This window comes from Bufo gargarizans, chromosome 6 (genome assembly GCF_014858855.1).
Source record: "Bufo gargarizans isolate SCDJY-AF-19 chromosome 6, ASM1485885v1, whole genome shotgun sequence".
NCBI classification, from domain to species: domain Eukaryota; kingdom Metazoa; phylum Chordata; class Amphibia; order Anura; family Bufonidae; genus Bufo; species Bufo gargarizans.
The window spans coordinates 161,823,008-161,841,541 of NC_058085.1; the positions used below are offsets into that span (position 1 = coordinate 161,823,008).

Genomic DNA, 18,534 nt, shown 5'->3' on the forward strand with positions numbered 1-18,534 from the left:
AATTGTACTTCTTCCTTACCTGCTAGAACATAGAGATGGTTTCCTGCCGCTCCTTCCTGAATGACTAGCTGTGACTGACTGTAAACCCTCTCGTACATACAGTCCACCATCCTCCGAACATGGGAAGCTTCCAGCTGACTTAAGAAGTCATTACTCATGATGGCTCCAGTAATTAGCTTCTTAGCACTAGGGATAAAAGTACATGGTTCATGCCTACTTTCTTCACACAAATTAGCAAAGTAGTTATTATACTGCCTGAGCGGCGCAATTAATAAGCGGCATCTGTTTAAGATATGAGTAATCAATGCATTGGTAGGCCTGAACATTTCTCCACAGCCCATGTAAATATTTGTGCCGTTCCTCTCACGCAGCAGAGGATAAATGTCATTGCAAATATAATTTTCTCAACAGTCTGCCTCAGGATGAGGAGAGGGATATATTTTAATGTGTCTCCACATGGGAGACGGTACCCAGTAATCATTTTAAAACAAAGACTTTTATAATCTCTTCCGTATTTCCCAGCGATATGAGAAAATAGTTTTGTTAGCCACTGAAATAATTCCAAATGGTTTCCTCGTGGGAGTTTGATGGTCTGGCATTTTAGAAGATGATCATTAATGTCATATCTGAAAAGCTCAGCGGTACTATAACCTTTTAGCATAGAGCTAATTGTTTTTCAATTGGGAGGGCAGCAGTTTGACAATGTATGATGGGAGCTGCTGGGAAATTGGTGCCTTAATGTACGTCAGGCACAGAATAATTTTTACTGAACATTTTGTTTTGCCAATCTACAACATTCCTCTGTAAAAAAAATAATATTCAGTTGTTAATTAAAGCGCTATTTCCATTGAAAAGCCATAGGTGACAAGGGACTTTTCAAGGGCATTTAAGGTATCAACAGTGTAGTTTCTGCATTCAAAACGGCAAGGTCAGATTTGGCATTTTAGACAAAGCAATGATTAACTGTACATATAGTAACCTTATTAATACACTTGGCAGTTGCTGCTGGTGATATCATTTAAACAGGGCTTGTATGCTACTTACAACTGCAATTCCAATATGGAAAAAGTTAAATAGGAATTCCAGGTTTTTGTTATTGATGGTCTATCTTCAGGATAGGTCATCATTATCGGATTGGCTAACATCCCGCACCCCCACAATCGGCTGTTTCCAAGCAGCTCTGGTGCTAGAAATAGGGAGCTATGCTTTAGTAACCAGCTCTGTCCACTACACAATGGAGACAGCTATGTATTTTCAGTGCCATAGCTACACTGAAACAGCTGATCAGCTGGGGTGTAGGACACCTGCAAATCAGACATTGATGGCTTCTCCTGAGGATAACAAAATCCTGAAATACTCTTTTAAAGGAACTTTTATCTGAGAGTTAAAATCAGATAGTAACTTATCGCTTTTTTTAATCTCTTTTTAATTTCGGATTGTAATTTTTTATTTTTTTTTATCTTAATTGCTGAACGTGATTATGGGGGCGGCCATCTTGTCTGAGCTGTTCTTAACAGCATTACATAGCATAATAAAAATTATGGCCAGAGACACAATGGACAGGAGGGGACCCTATTGACTTACATGGTAGTTTTCTAGGCATGCTCTGTAACCTGTGCAAAGGTCATTGTACAAGGAAAGAATAGATAAGCTCTGACAATCACCTATTGTGAATGGTGGATTCTGTTTTATCTATACACAAAGATTATATCATTATAGACAGGATTGGAATGAGTTAACTGCAGTAAAGTTATCTGTACAAAACAAGAAGTGGCACAAATTATTAGATATAGTGGCCACTGAGAAAACTGCAAGATTTTTGGTGTTAGTTTAAACATAAAAAGTGACATGACAAAAATAACATCTTCAAAAATTATTTAAAAATATGTTAACTATAAAAAAGTGATTTAAACAGCAAGTAATTTTCTGATGACACACTCCCTTTAAGATGTATAAATGTCAATGACTAGAGATGGCAATGCGGTTCGCCCGGCAGTCGTTTCTATGCAAACTTTGCTTGTTTGCGGTTGGCAGAATGGGGGCGCCATATTCTTTTACATTGGGAAGAACATTGACCCATGACACATACATCAGGTGGTACAGGACAGCCAATTGAGATGTTTCAGCACATGGACATACCCTCTACCTAATAAATAAACCCGATCTGGCTGCCATTTTACATTCAATCTTTTGACAGTGCAGGGAGAGGTTGCTGTGTGGAGCAGGGACAGACTGTTAAGGACAGCAAACGCTAGCTAATAGGGCCACAAAAGTCTTTTTAAGGACTGGTATAGGTGTAATATTGATAGGTGTGACTTAATGAGGGGTGTAATATACTTATAATATACTTTCTAACATAGAAAGTATATTATAGTGCATTTGTATTGTGCAGCAGTTGTGTGCGGTTCTGCTGCGATACAGCAGCTACACAGAGTGCCAAACACTATTGGAACAAATCATTTCTACTGGTGTGATATACAAGTTGCCCCCCCCAAAAATTGATTGAAGCAGGGGTGTTATATACCAATTATATACTTTCTATATAGTACATTTGGGTAGTGCAGCATTTGTTTGAGGTTTTGCTGCGTTACCGCAGCTACACAGAGTTACAAACGCTATTGGAAGAAATTATTTCTACTGGTGTGATATACCAGTTGCCCTCTCAAAAAACTGATTGAAGCAGGGGTGTTATATACCAATAATATACTTTCTATATAGTACATTTGGGTAGTGCAGCATTTGTCTACGGTTTTGCTGTGTTACTGCAGCTACAAATAGTGACAAACGCCATTGGAACAAATAATTTCTACTAATATGATATACTAGTTGCCCCCCAAAAAAACCTGAATGAAGCAGGGTTTTTTTATACCAATAATATACTTTCTATATAGTGCATTTAGGTAGAGCAGCATTTGCTTGCGGTTTTGCTGCGTTGCTGCAGCTACACAGATTGACAAATGCCATTGGAACAAATAATATATACTGGTGTGATATACCAGTTGCCCCCCCAAAAAACTGATTGAAGCAGGGTTCTGAAATACCTTCTTCCACAAATACTGCTCTTCTATAGGGACTTTTGTCACAGGGTCATTTTGAAAATTACAGGCAGAGGAAGAAGCAGGCCATTCTTCAGGGGTGGTAGGGGTCGGGCAGGTGCACCAGGTCGGAGCCTAATTCCGAAGTTGCAGAAAGTTTGTGGGATTACATCAAAGGACACACCAGACATCGTTGAGTGGCTCACTCAGCCTTCCGCTTCTGCACCCTCCTCATCCTCTTTATCTGCACCCTCTTCACTCTCTGCTGTATGCACCCCCAAAGGCACCACCACCACCATATCCCCTCTGCAACCTTCACGTTGCGCAGCCATTCTTTGCATCAGATCAGGAAAAGGAGGAATCAACGGTCGCCACCCAGCAGTCTGACGACAGTACCCAGATCAGCCCAAGGAGGGTGGTCCCGCTGTTGCTTCCTACTCTGAGAGCTCTAATGTTAGTGGTGGTGAAGGGGACGATGATGACATGTCTATGGACGTCACGTGCCCACAAGAGAGGAAGAGGAGGATAGTTTAGAGGGAGAGATGGAGCAGCAGATAGGGAGAAGAAGGAGGAGAAGCAGGCAGAACTTACAGTGCACAGGAGGCAAAAAGCAGACTGCTAATGTATCTAGAACAAGCCATCCACCATGCACGGTCACATCTGGCGATCCCAAGACGCCGGAACATGGCTCCGCAGAGTGGGCTTTTTTTAAAGCTTCCACTGCTGACAATAGTGTTTCCATCTGCAGCCTGTGCTGTCAACGCATAAGTCGCGGTAAGCCCAACACTCACCTAGGCACGACCACCTTAAGATGGTACCTGGCCTCCCATCACCAAGCCCAGTAGGAGCAACACCGTCAGAACCCACAAAGACACACTCCTTGCGCTCCACGTCCTGCCTCTTCTCCTCTCTCCTCCCATTTGTCCTTCATTCCACCTTCTACCGTGCCGTCGTCATGTTCATCTGGCAAAAGGCAAGCTTCCATGGCCCCAAATGTTCGAGCGAAAAAAGATGATGATGCCGGATAACCCTCTTGCCCAACGGCTGACAGCTTGTCGGAACTGCTAGCCCGCCAACTACTGCCATATAAACTGGTGGACTCGAGGGCCTTTAGAAAATTTTTGGCCATTGGCACAGCGCAGTGGAAGGTCCCCGGAAGGAAATATTTCTCCAAGAAGGGCATCCCTGGCCACGTTCAGCGGTAAGTGAATGTATCTCTGGCACACAATGTCGGTGCCAAGATACAACTAACCAGAGACATGTGGTCTAGCAAACACGGGCAGGGAAAGTACATAACTTTTACTGCCCACTGGATGAACCTTCTGACTGCCGTCAAGCATGCAACCCATGGCACCCGTGTGGATTTGGTGTTACCACCACGGATTACATGCATGCCTGCCTCTTCTCCTACTCCTACTCCTACTCCATCCTCCGTCTCCTCCTTGGCTGATTCCTCCTTTTTCACTGCTACTGCCTCTTCCGCTGCACACACCAAGTTCCACAGAACCTATTCGACGTGCCAGTTGAGACGTTGACATGCTGTGCTGCGGCTGTTGTGCCTGGAAGCCAAGAGCCACATTGGTCCTGCACTCCTTTCAGCTTTGTATTCACAGGCTGATCGGTGGCTAACCTCGCTGAATTTGACAGTTGGTAAAGTGGTGTGCGACAACGTTGCCAATCTACTGAGCTCGCTGAAACAGGACAAAATGACACACGTGCCATGCATGGCACACGTCCTGAACTTAGTCGTGCAGCGATTCGTTGCCAAATACCCCGGGGTCCAGGACATCTTGCGGCAGGCCAGGAAAATCTCTGGCCATTTTAGAAGATCTTACACGTCTATGGCTCGCCTTGCTGACGTTCAGCGGTGACACCACCTACCCATTAGAGGTCTGATTTGTGACTGCCCGATGCGCTGGAACTCCACCTTGTATATGCTTAATAGGCTGCTCCAGCAGCAACGTGCAGTTAACGACTACCTGTATGAACTCTGCGGCAGGACAGGTTCTGGGGAGCTTAGTTTTTTTTCACCGTGCCAGTGGTTGTTCATGCATGACGCATGCAGACTTCTGCGACCATTTGATGAGATCACCAAACTGGTCAGTCGCAGCCAGGGAGCCATCAGTTACATCGTACCTTACGCCATCTTTCTGGAGCGTTCATTGCGTCATGTCATTGATCAAGCAGTTGAGGAGCAAGGAGCAGGAAGATGAGGAAGTCGCATTGTTGGATGAATTCCCAGGGTGGGCTACTCTATCTGAAACAAGTCAACAGGACTCTGAAGAGGATTCAAAGGAGGATGGTGTCAGGGCGGAGAAGGAGCAATAAGAGCATGCTTTAAACGTTTCTGGGATACCTGGTGTTGTCCGTGGCTGAGGGGAGAAGACTAAGGATGACATTATCCTGGACAATGAGCAGGAGCCAGGCCACTCCACCTCTTCCAGTTTAGTGCAAATGGGGGCCTTCATGCTCCAGTGTTTGAAGAGGGACCCCTGTATAAAAAGCATAAAAGGCAAGGACCAGTACTGGGTGGCAATGTACTTAGACCCCTGGTGCAAACACAAAATGTCGGACATGTTACCAGCATCACAGAGGGCTAGCAGAATGCAGCACTTCCAGGCCTTTCTTCGAGAAATGCTGCATTCTGCTTTTGCAGGCGCTGGCAGATGAATTTTCTCTCATAGAGAAACAGTTGCGGGTCCCAATCCAACAGTGCATGCAAGAAGAGGGCGGTTTGAAGATGTGTTGTTGGCTTCGGATATGAGATCATTCTTGCAGCCAACCCATCGACAGCCACCCTCCGAATCCAGCCTCAGGGGATGCCTAGATCTACAGGTGTCCAACTGCATCTGGTTAACGGCCGATGTGGACTACTGGGTGTGCAGGATTGACCTGTGGCCAGAGTTGGCACAATTTGCCATGGAACTCTTGGCTTGCCCCTCGTCCAGTGTCCTGTCCGAAAGGACGTTCAGCGCAGCAGGGGGGATCATGACCCATAAGCGCACTTGCCTAGCTCACAACAGTGTGGACTACCTCACATTTTAAAAATCAATGAGGCATGGATCTCGAGGGAATGCAACACATGTGATGACTTTGTTTAATTAAATTTCCTCATGACAGCCAACAAATATCTGCCACCATCATGAACAAATAATGGCCCCTGTGTCATGGGGTAGAGTCGCGGGTATAAAGATAGAGCGGAGGTGCACCCCCTGAGATGCCATCCAGTCCCCTGTCCCTGCCTACTTGCACTTCCCGTCCTAGGTGACGAGGCACAACTGGGTGACAGTCCCTGACCTGAGTAAGTGCAAGCAGAGAGATAGAGATAGCAGGGAAGCGGACAGCCAATGAGAGGTAGCACTAGAGCGGACAGGTGGAACAAGCAAGGTGCCACCAAAAACGGAAGGGCGAGGCGGGTCAACTAGCCGGGGTCAGTCCAGGAGGTCACGTCAGTACAAGTGAAGAGGCAAAGACCAAATCCGAAAGAAAGCCGAGGTCAAAATTAGAGAGGTAGCGTCAAGGTTCAGGGAGCACGCAGAAGAGGTTTCAGGAAGCAGATCAAGGGTAAAATCCAAAGGTAAGCTAAATAACAATAATAATACACAGCCTAAGGGACTAAAATCACAGGCAACCTGTAGCCAGCAGGTTGCCTGTATTTATAGTGGGGAGTGGGGGTCATGTGACGTGGCCAGCGTCACATGACCGACAGACAAACAAGTCGAGCACCGAGTGATCAGCTCGGTGCTCAAGGCAGACCTAGGAGCAGGGAGCCTCCCAGCTAGCAAAAGCCGCCCTGGGAATGAGGCTGAACACAGATCCTCGCTCCCGAAGCTAAGCAGCAGGTCTGCGGCTGATGGGAGACCGAGTGTGCCTTCGGCGCCCCGTTACACCCTGTCTTAGGTAAATACAGCAGCATAAAAGGCCTTTTCTGTCCGTTGAATGCCTAATGTTTTGGGCCTCGGAGGAATTCAACACCTGTGACGACCATGTGTTTAAACTATTATCATTAGAGGGTTTTTTTTCAAGAGGGGGGATTTCGCCATGTTTTGACCTGTATTTGTACTGGCCTTCAGTAAAATTGGTATCCATTGACCGTCTAAGAGACCTTCATCCACATACTTGCTTGTTCTGTTATGTACTCTGACTGCATAATTTTTGGGGCCTGTAGTACACTGGTCTGCTGTAAAATTGATATCCAATGACCGTGTAATCAAAGCTTTCCTGAGAGGGGATTCAATGTATTTTAAGATCCTCCTCAGAAGTTTCAGCTGGTAGTGGCAGGTACTAACCACCTGATCGATCTGAGGAGCCAGGGTTAATCTGGAGTCCAAGACCACTCCAAAGACCCTGACCTGGATGGCTGTCTCAGGGACAGGTCCAAAAGACAATGACCATTGGGGTGCTAAGGGTGTAATTTTCTGGTCACTGAATGTAGCCTGATGAAGCGCAATTAGCGCGAAACGGCCGCCGCTGCCATTGCGTGTCTGACTTGTCCACCCCCGGCCTGATTGTGGCTGAATAAAGCTGTTTTGACGTACACCGGTGAGTGCCGCTGCATGTTTCTTCTACTGATCCACATTTGTTACACTCTACTCACTGTTTGCAGCAGTGCACCGCCGAGCGTCTCTTTCCTCGCTGGCCTTGGAGCATCTGTGATCGCCGCATACTGACTGTGTGCTTGTTTGACTGTGCCGCCCCCTGCTCTTTTTCGTATGGACTGAATGTAATATATTCAGTTTTGGTGCCATTAAGCTTTAGATGATTGGCACTCATCCAGTAATCGATCTCCAAGAGACATCCGGCCAGATCGACTTGATCAACTGTTCCTTTGGCAAGCCTAAAGTACAGTTGTCTATCATCCGCATAAACATGAAACTGAAGATTGTGGCTCCTGATGATGTCGGCCAATGGTCTCAGATAGATGTTAAACAAGACTGGAGATAGTGCCGAGTTGTGGTACTCCAGCTTCACTCGTTGCACCCTGTCCTGGAGAAATTAGACCATCCATGCCAAGGTCTTTCCATCTAATCCGGCTACCACTTTCAACCGGTTCAGTAACACTTGATGGTCAATAGTGTCAAAAGATGATAGATTCAGAAGGACTAGGAACATAGAGTCGTTCTGATCTAATGCCATCAGTAGATCGTCCTGGACATTGACCAGAGCGGTCTCAGTACCCCTTCTGGGTCGGAATCCCGACTGGAAGTCGTCAAGAATTTGATTGGCCTCCAGATATCCCTGTAGTTGTGCAACAACCTCCCTCTCGCCTATCTTTGCAGCGAACGGCAGTCCCGAAATCAGTTACTGAGATCGGTCACAGGTAGCACCGGTTTCTTAGGCAGGGGTGTTATCAATGCTGCTTCAGAATAGCCGGCACCTGACCGCTGGAAAAGGAACTATTTATAATGTCTTGAATGTATGGTGCCATTGCAACCATGGCGGACTTCACCACGGCCGCCGGGCATGGGTCTAGAGGCGAGGAAGAGGATCTAAGAGCTCCAATGATTTTAATCGTTCTCTCCTCAGAGATGGGCTGAAATTCTGTGAGGTAATAGGGTAAGGTTGAGAGTGAAGAATAAAGTGTCTCATCCGTCCTATGAACCATAGGGATATTGTCCCTAAGTTTCTGGATTTTTTTTAGCAAATTAGTTGGCCATTTGCTGGCACAGTGCTTGAGAGTTCTCCGTCGTTGCAATCTTACATCTAGGATTGGCTAGTTCTTTAGCCACTTTGAAAAGTTCTCTGGAGTTGTTAGCCGCATTGCCTATTTTATTTGAGTAGTATGTTCTTTTGGTATTTTTTAGATTATTTCTATACTTTCTCATACTTATTTTGTATTTAATTTTGGTGTCTTCTATGGGATTTTTTCTCCGGGCCTTTTCAAGGGCTCTGGTAGTCTCTTTATCCTCTCTTAATTAAGCAATGAACCAAGGCGGGTTTTTATTATTTTATTAGGGGGACAAGGGTGCTGTTTATGTTTAATAGGTGCTAAGGTGTTTAGTGTAGCCTCTATACAATCATTAAAAGCTGTTAGCTTTGCTTCAGTGGATTCTATGGAGCGGAATAAATCTATATTCAGATTCTCCTTAAAGCTATTGCCAAATTGCTCCAAATTAAGAATTTTCTAATATCTTTGTTGGGTGAGAGTCTTATCTCTCACTGGAAAGTGGGGAGCTTTTTTTAAAGGGGGGATAGTTTGAGTAAAAAGTATATTTTTATGATCATTCCACACCAGATCATGTATGGATTGGACCTGTATCTCCACCCCAGATTTCAGAATCCAGTCCATTGAGACCATTGGCTTCATGCAGGAGGTGACCTCCCCGACTCACAGGGGCGGCCCTGTGAGTCGGGGAGGTCACCTCCTGCATGAAGCCAATGGTCTCAAGGGATGTTAATAATTGCTGGGTTTGGATGTTGGACACATCATCGGCCCAGCAATTTATGTCGCCCACAATGATGTTCTTCTGACTATCTAGGAAGGCCGATGTGGCCAATTCCAGCAGTTCATCATCAAATCCTGTTTTTAAATCTGGGGGGTGGTAGACAATATAGATTGAGAAGGCCTCTTCTGGACTCTTCTGGCATTTGAAATTGGGCATTCTTAAGGGCTGTCATCACTAGATGTTCACAAAAGACCATTGCAACACCTCCACCTCTAATGGCCCTGTCTATGTGAAGAATTTTGTACAAGGGGGGGACCAATTCATCCAACATAGGATCCACCCCCTCTGAAAACCAAGTTTCAGTTAGGCACAAATAGTCTAGATTATTAGATAAAATCAATTTGTAAATGTTGGCTGCATTCTTAACCGCAGAACAGCAGTTTAGAAGTGCTCCTTTCAGCAAATGCTGGTTCTGAGTTGGAATCAGCCCCGAAGGTGTAATATTTTTGGGGAAGCTTTTCCTTCTTCTTAAATGCCTATGGGTTTTTGGCAAGATGGCGGATTTCCACAAATGATGTGTGGTCAATTTCCTTGTTGTTTGTGCAGGCAATAGTGACAATGTGGCCCCATTCAGAGCAATTAGCTCATTACGTGTGTACATCATCATATCGATAACTATCCTAAAAATCTGTTATTTGAATAAAATTACTGTAAAGTCATAATAAAAATTAAAACGACAAAAGTAATTACAATAAAATGTCAATTGTGTTACCCAAGTTCCCAGATCAGACCAGGCGAGCATTTCCCAATAATGGAGGAATCTTGGTGACGGCCAAGATTCTTATTCCTTTCCTCAGGCTGCAGCCAGTAACATATTGTTGTGGCTTTATTGGCGTTGTTACTTGTACTGCTGCAACCAATTGATGGGCTCTATGGCCCACTGAGGCCAGTTATTGGCTGCAACATTGTATGGATTGTCACCTCTGTAGCCACAGCAATATGTCAGTGGCTGCCTGGGGAGAGGAAGGAGCAGAAGCGCTGGATTGGAGTATCTAGGAAGGTAAATGAAGGTAAGAACTTTATCCCTTAATTTAAAAAAAATGTGGACAACTCCGTTAAGAGAATTTCCAGTCATAGCATATGTGCCATTATTTGATTAATGATGGTCTGACCCCTGGAAACCCTTTATGTGCTCTGGCAATGTGACTGTCCTCCAGGCATGATTGAGGTACATTGAAATGGGATTAGTTGGACCCCCACAGTCAAGTAAGTGACAGCATAGCTTTGTAATATGCAGTCACTATTTATAACTATAGTGCATCTCCAAATTGACATTTGTGTATTAAGAAGTACAATAACCAGCATTACTGCTGACTCAATTACTGGGCTGAAAATTTTTATATGTGAACAGTTAATGTATGCTGTGATGGCAAAACCGGAGGCACAAAGCCTTTACAATGCTAGACATATAACTACTGTGTCGTGGTTGATTTTTACATTTCTTGTATTAGTTCTTGTATTTGAAATCAAGCACGTTTTGAAGTTCTCCCTGGGGCACATGTTCATCAATGAATGTACATGACCAATAACTAGTACAGATCACCATCCACAGTAAATCTCAATATTTTTCTAGTGGACCACAGATAATTTAGCAAAGTAAATGCTTGCATTGAGGCCTTACCTAGAATCTTTACGGATGCAGGTGACATCAGGGTTCTGACAACTGGGATTGTAATAATGGCGTGAAGTTGGTTCAGCAGACACTCCTTCCTTGGCTTTCTGACGTCTATGGGTGTCAGTGGCTTTTTCATTGTTCTGAGCAGGCCCTTGGTTTATAACACTTAGAAGCTTTTTCCTTTGACTTCCCTTTGGAGACAGCTGGACGTTATAGCCAATAGCGTCCTGTAATTTGTCTATCTGAATAGATTTAGTTTCCAGCTCCTTCTCCAGTTGTCTGATTTTCTCATCCTTTTCTTGCAGCTCTTTCCATCTCTGCCTCAGTTCTTCTTCGAGAAGCAGCACTGTCTCCTGCAGTTTAGTAAAGGCCCCAGAGGAATGTTCTCTCCTCCTCGAGGAGAGGCAGCTATCCTCTCTTCGTGGGGCTCTGATAGTTCCATTTCCCATGCTGTTCTGATTGTACATCCCGGAGGAATGGTACTTTGCTCAGTAACTGCTACTTAGATTTCTGCTCTTTTCATGATTTCCAAAATGTTGGTTATAACAAAGCACACATGTAGATTAAATTGTCATTTTCAGAATGGATGTAGAATCTTATCATAGCCTAAATGATGAAGAAAAAACAATTATTCAAAACCACATTGCTTATATTTCCGTATACTTTACAGAACTACTAATCCTGTATAACATTAAGACAGTGTAAACTTAGACTAGACAGTCTAAAGATGTGCCAAATTGATGACCATGGCTTAGGCTGGATGTTAAATTTGGCGCCTCTTTAGACACTTTTGTTTAAAGGGGTTATCCCATGATTAATGAAAAAAATGAAAATGAGACATCATATAGTTCATGACAATTGACTTCTAATAAAGATAGAACCTGTACTGCACATGGATCCAGAGCTTTTCCCATTTATTATTCCAATTGCTTTGCTAAGTTTATATCAAGCTGGCATCTCAGAAGGAATGCTCTTTATGCTTTAGCTCAGGGGGTGTGTTCTTTCTGCTGCAGCTATTTCCATCTCACAGTTGAAGGATGGAACTAAGCATGTTTGTCCACCTCAGCAAGGTGAACAAAGAAATACGAAAAAGAACAAACAGCAGGTGACGATATACAGATACCTTTTATTGAATAACTCAGTGGATATACTAAATGTTTAATTGTATGCAATTATAAAAGTATTCAGATCCAGGTGCTGGTTTGAAAACAAATATTTTTTACAACACCATTTTGTTGACCAACTTTGCACCAAAATATTGGTGCAAATTTAGTGCATGCTGCTGTATCGTGAGTAATGCCCATTGTAGGGCAAGGCACAAAAAGTGTCTAAGACATAAATGTGGGTGCAAAGTATGCAGCACTTTTATGGGAGCAAATTAATGCCTGAATTTTTGGGGATAACTCTTTCCCTATTTTCTGTTAGCATTAAATTTTGACAGTGTTATAAATTGTCCTGTATGAATTACAGCTTGTTTGTAAAAATTGTGCTATGAATCGTATTGTATCATTTTTGTTTCTATAAATCCAGAACCCAATACAAATTCCTGCACAGAGCTAATTTTCAGGAAAATAAGTTAATTTGTTCAGGTAAACAAAAACACCAAGATGAACCCTTGTCAGGGTCTGCAGTGACTTGGATGCTAATAAAGGGAAACAAAACATCCATCTCTCCAAACCGCAATGGGTGGATAAGATTTAGGCGTTTTGTACAGGACCAAAAAACAAATAATATTTGAAAAACACAGTTATAATATTTATTTTGAATAATGCACTGAGATCAATGCAAGGTCAGGTATTGGATCAAATTGTCCATATTTCATATGTACGTTTGATATACCTACATTGGTAAAAATATGATTGGACACCTGCTGGCCATATTATCTTTCTAGGAGGTAATTACCAAAAGTTATGGAGCATCTAAAATTGTTATATAGTTGGTGATGTTTTGCATATGATTACCAAGCCTCCAACCCCCATTTAAGGTGGTGCTTGAAAGGTTGATCTGCTAAATCCTTTAGAATTGGCTGGTATATTTTTAAATTCACAAATGGGATCTGTTTTTTGTTACGCTGGCAGTCCATACTGCCGTTGTCTACTTTCCCGTGAAGGTTTGATCATCGCTCCACTCTCCCTGTGTGTATTGGAATTAGTGATTAGTGAACTTATTTTTAGCGCTGTTGGAGTAAATACTTCTCTCTTGCTCCCATTTCAGCTGCTTAAAAAGGTGCTGATAAGCCTCCCTATTTAGCTGGCCTGCTTGTTCTACCCACTTGCTTGAGATTTGAGTTTTCTAGTATTTTATAACCAGCGAAGGTGTGATCTCTTGTCTGACTACCCATGTACTGTACCTTGCCTGTCTACCCATTCTGCTCCTTGCTGCCTGACCCAACCTCGGAACGCATATGCTCAGTAGGTAGCAGCCTGATCCAAGTTCCCTGCAGCAAAGTCCAGATCCCAGTACAGGGTTTAAAGGGTGAACACCAGGCAACCGTCATGTCAATGCCCTTAGCTTAGACTAAAGTAAAACTGGTTAGTCAGCACAGTGGGTCCACACCTACTGCATGTTAGTTTTTATGCTTGAATGCAGTGTTTTTCTTTCTCCAAACATAACGCTTCTCATTTGATCAAAAATATTATGGTTTGGTCCCATTTGTCCACAAAATGGTTTGTTCCAAGGGGATTCTGGCTTGATTAGGGGATCTTTAGCAAATAGCAAACAGGCAGCAATGGTTTTTTTGGAGAGCAGAAGCTTTCTCCTTGCAGTCCTACCATGCACACTATTGTCGTTCATTGTCCTCCTGGACTCATAAACATTAACATTAGCTAATGCGAGAAAGGCCTTTAGTTGCATAGAAGTTACCTTGGTTTCCTTTGTGATCTCGCATACTATTTCACACTTTGTTTTTGGCTTGATCTCTGTTGGTTGACCACTCCTGGGGAGGGTACTAATGGTCCTGAATTTTCTCCATTTGTACACAATCTTACTATGGATTGACAGAATCCAAACCCAGAGATGGTTTGATAATATTTTCCATCAACAACTCTTCTTTGGAGGTCCTAAGAAATCTCCTTTACTCATGTCATGATACACCTCCACAAACATGTATTGTGAAGATCAGACTTTAAATACTTGGGGCCAGATTTATCACGACTCTGACAGCTCACTCCACTTTCACATATGGCTAAAGTCAGTTTTAGCTAAGTCAGATTTATGATCGGCCCTTTAAGACTGTAATAAATGTGGTTTGACGGTAGCAGTTTATCCGTCAGTAAGCAGCTTTACAAAAGTCGCACATCTTCACGAAAAAGTCACACGTTTTTATGAAAAAGTAGCATGTTCTATTAAAAAGTTTCATAAGATAAGCATGGTCCTCACTTTGCGACTTTTTTGCGACTTTTTGCGACTTTTGCGACTTTTTAAATAGTCACAATAGTAATTCAGATGTCTAGAGAATCATTTACATAAGAAAACACACCCACTTTCAGAAAACTGGCGAGCATAGTGCAGAGCAGAAAAAAGTCGCAGATTTGTGTGCAGTTTTAGCGTTTGGGACTTTTTTGGGACTTTTTCACTCCATTATTCTGACCTGAGCTAATGATAAATCTGGCCCTTGGTCTTTAATCAAAAAAGGTCAACCATTCACAGAGAAAAGAGAGACAACACCAGCACACTGCGCCCGCCGTCTCCTCATACAGCTTATCGGCGGGGTTGCCGGTTGTCGGACCCCCACCGATCTGATATTGATGACCTATCGTTAGAAAAGCCTTTTAATAATTAAATGACCAAGTCTCATATTTTTCACAGATTTGTTTGATTTGGTTATCTTTGTCTACTTTTAGAATTTGTCAATTTTAGGTAGTTTTAGGTCAAATTTGTGCAGAAATATAGAAAATTCTGAAGGGTTCACAAAAATAAAAAGTGGTACACAGCACCACTGTATGTCTGCATTGGTAGTAATTCAGTGACTTTATCAACAGTGCATTCAAAAGGCAGAGCCTCAGCTATCCTCAAAATAGACAAGTATTGATTTCCATATTGAATGCATTGTCTATATTCAATTGACATTGTACAAACACTGGAGCAGATTCATCAATGTCACTGCTCCTGGAGAGGGTTTTGATTTGATCCAGAATGTGAGGGGAATACTTTTTTCGCCAAATATATAAAGTATATGCTCTACAATTGTGTTTCTTTTATGACATGATAGACACAAGTTTTTTTAGACAAACTTTGGACTGTTTGTCTAGTCTTATTTTGCACTTTGCTTTGGTGCAGTTTTAGACATATGCTTTGGACAAAATCTGCACCATCTACAAGATTGTATAACAAGTGGGGTACAACTCAGATAGTATAAATCCCTGTAGAAAACTGTGTGTATCTTACCTTTCACATTGCCCAAAACAACTATGCAGATTTAGACACATTTAACAATGCACATCATAAATTTGGCACAAATGGAAAAATAGGGTCAGGTAAAATTTTCAGGTGCAAAATAAGTTTATCTTAATATATCTGCCCCACTGATTGTAAGCTGTAATTTGTGAGCATCATTGAACACAATTCTAGGTAATTACCACAGGAGTACCAAATAGTACCAAATAGTGTAAAACAGAGATTCTTTTGTACCCTTGAAGAGCTTCAGTGACAATATGATTGACAACATGTGATCAATCATATGTGGTAACCCCAGATTTGATATGACACATAGTACCCTGCCCAAATTATGCAGCCATTTAGTCTTCACATTACAGTCATACAGATTATTTATAGGAAACCTATCACCACAGAAAACTGCCATAAACTACTATAATAGCTTGACAGCTTAAAGTGTAACAGTTTTTTTTTATTTCTGTAATTTATAGGGGCACTGATACTGACTATTTTTGTAATATACTTTAATTACTGAAATTATACATTTCTATTAGAAAAATATCACTAAAGTGGCTAATTTTGAGCCTTAGCAATGCTCCTCTGTCTTCTGTTTACATAATTCTGGAGACTTGCTCAACACTGACTGTGTTATGTAAACAGAAGCTAGAGGAGCGTTGCTAACGCTCAAAATGGGCCACTTTAGAGCTATTTTTCTAATAGAAATGTACAATTTCAGTAATTAAAGTATATTACAAAAATGGTCTAAAGTGCTGCGTCTATACATTACAAAAATAAAAAAGAATGACAGTTATACTTTAAAAGAAATAGATTTATACTTTAAAAGAAAAATATATAATTATCCTTCCACTCACCTGAGTTACCCTATGTTAAGTCTGCAAAGGGTCCTTGTACTGTATGACAATGCATATCAAGGATTCCTATTAGAGATGAGCGAATTCAGGATAAATTCGATTCGCCTTGAAGACAAATTTTCTCGTGCTTCATGTCAACAAATCGATTTAAGGGTCCATTCACACGTCCGTTGTTTCTTTCCTGATCTGTTCCGTTTTTTGCTGAACAGATCTGGACCAGATCTGGACCCATTCATTTTCAATGGGTCCTGAAAAAAATCGGACAGCAAAATGTCAGATTTTTTTTCAGGACCCATTGAAAATGAATGGGTCCAGATCTGGTCCAGATCTGTTCAGCAAAAAACGGAACAGATCAGGAAAGAAACAACGGACGTGTGAATGGACCCTAACTTGAAATAGTGTAAAAAACAAAAAAAATCAAACTTGCCTCCTCCATTTGCTCGCAATGGACCATCAGCCTCCATCTTGCTTGAAGATCTCGGCCGAAATCCCGTGCAGCGCGAGATTAAATCATCACGCCGGCCGGCGTGATGACGTCATATGTCACCACATCAGTCGGCGTGATGATGTAATCTCGCACCGCACAGGATTTCGGCAGAGATATTTAAGCAAGATGGCGGCAGCCGGCCCGTCGCGAGCAAATGGAGGCGATAAGCTTGATTTTGTAAGTTTGAATTATTGTAAATTTTACACTCAGATGCCACGATCCTGTATGAACTCGGCATCTGGGGGGTACAATGACGGGGCTGCGCTATTGCAGCTCCCTGTCATTGCACCCACTACAGTACGATATCCAGAAAGATTATTAAAATGAGGGTTTTTTACTTTAGGCTTCAATCACATCTCCGTTCTGAGATCTGGGGGCTGTTACGGCACAGAGCAGCTTGCCAAATCCTTTACTTCATCTCCAGATCCCATTGAATGCAATGACGTTCGGCAGTGATCGGGGCAATTTCTGGCATTAAATGACATTTTTTGGCTGGACAAAAACATTGCATGCAATGGTTTTTTGTACGCCCGACAGCCGGCATTTGTGCTGGATCTCTGAAACTGAGATGGGAACATAGCTTTAGAAAAAAGATGTCACAAATTATTTTATTTTTTTTACAGAGAAGTTTGAGTGCTTGTTTATTTTGACAAATTGTACATTCTATGGGTACCGTTTGATATTGCATTTGACATAATGGGAAGCTGGAAAAAAATTGTGTTATGCTAGTTTTATGGGTTTAATTTTTGAGACATTCCCTATAAGGTAAGGAAAGTTGCACACTAGCAGAGGCGTTCCAGCGGACTGCTCCAGCAGGGAACAGCCCCATTTACTATAATGGGGACCGGGTGGACATGCGGCCGCATTCCGACAAATATCGGTGGGAAGAAAACCATATTTGCCAGAATGCCGCCAGATCCCCATTGGTCCCCATTCTATTGAAAGGCGCAGGTGGGAGCCTTACAAACCTCCAGCAATTCTGGAGTGTGCAGAGATCTGGCAGAACAGCCTTCCATATTGACGCTGCTAGTGTATAACTAGCCTAAAACTGACTTTTTACCTTCAATCTCTCAGTCACTACAACTACAACTATTCAGTTTTTTTTATAGTTTTTCTTGTATTTTAATATTTTAAAGAATCATAAAAACTTAAAAAGCATATTTTCTTTGCATCACCATATTCTGATCCTCATAACTTTTATATAGGTATGTCTATGGGCTGCTTTCTTGCAAGGCAATCTGTAATTTTTATTAATACCATTTTGAAGTGCATATGATTTTTTATCACATTTTATTTAATTTTTTTGAGAGGTGAAGAGATGAAAAAATGTCCATTTTGTTTGTATCTTTCCATTAGAGAGTTTTTCATATGGGATAAATATGTTTATATTTTAATATTATGAGCATTTTGAGACATGGTAGTGCAAATTATCTTTAATTAATAATTTTTTTATTACTGGGAAAGGGGATTATTTTAGGCCCCGGGAGTTCAGCATTCCTGGGTAAGGCCGAGTTAAATGCAATGGTCACAATTGACCAAGGCATCTGAGGGGTTAAACATCTGTGATCAGTGTTATTGGTGATCACAGACAATAGCTCAGAGTATCTACTGTGTAAAACAGCAGGCACTCAGTTGCTATGGTGGCTGCCTCAGCAGGAGCGGTTGCTATCTTTTAAAACCTGACATGTACGACAGAGATCTGGAA

General features: G+C 42.3%; 1 protein-coding gene across 1 annotated transcript in view; it reads right to left on the reverse strand.

The window, feature by feature from the left end:
- Positions 1–18,534, reverse strand: part of LOC122941006 (cGMP-dependent protein kinase 2-like) — a 322,377-nt gene that overhangs the window by 224,437 nt on the left and 79,406 nt on the right. Inside the window, exons 2-3 of the mRNA XM_044297977.1 lie at positions 11,103–11,702; positions 20–186 (exon numbers count right to left, since the gene is read on the reverse strand). Of these exons, the coding sequence (XP_044153912.1) occupies positions 20–186; positions 11,103–11,563 (628 nt within the window). The 5' untranslated portion in view covers positions 11,564–11,702. The remainder of the gene's footprint in view (positions 1–19; positions 187–11,102; positions 11,703–18,534) is intronic.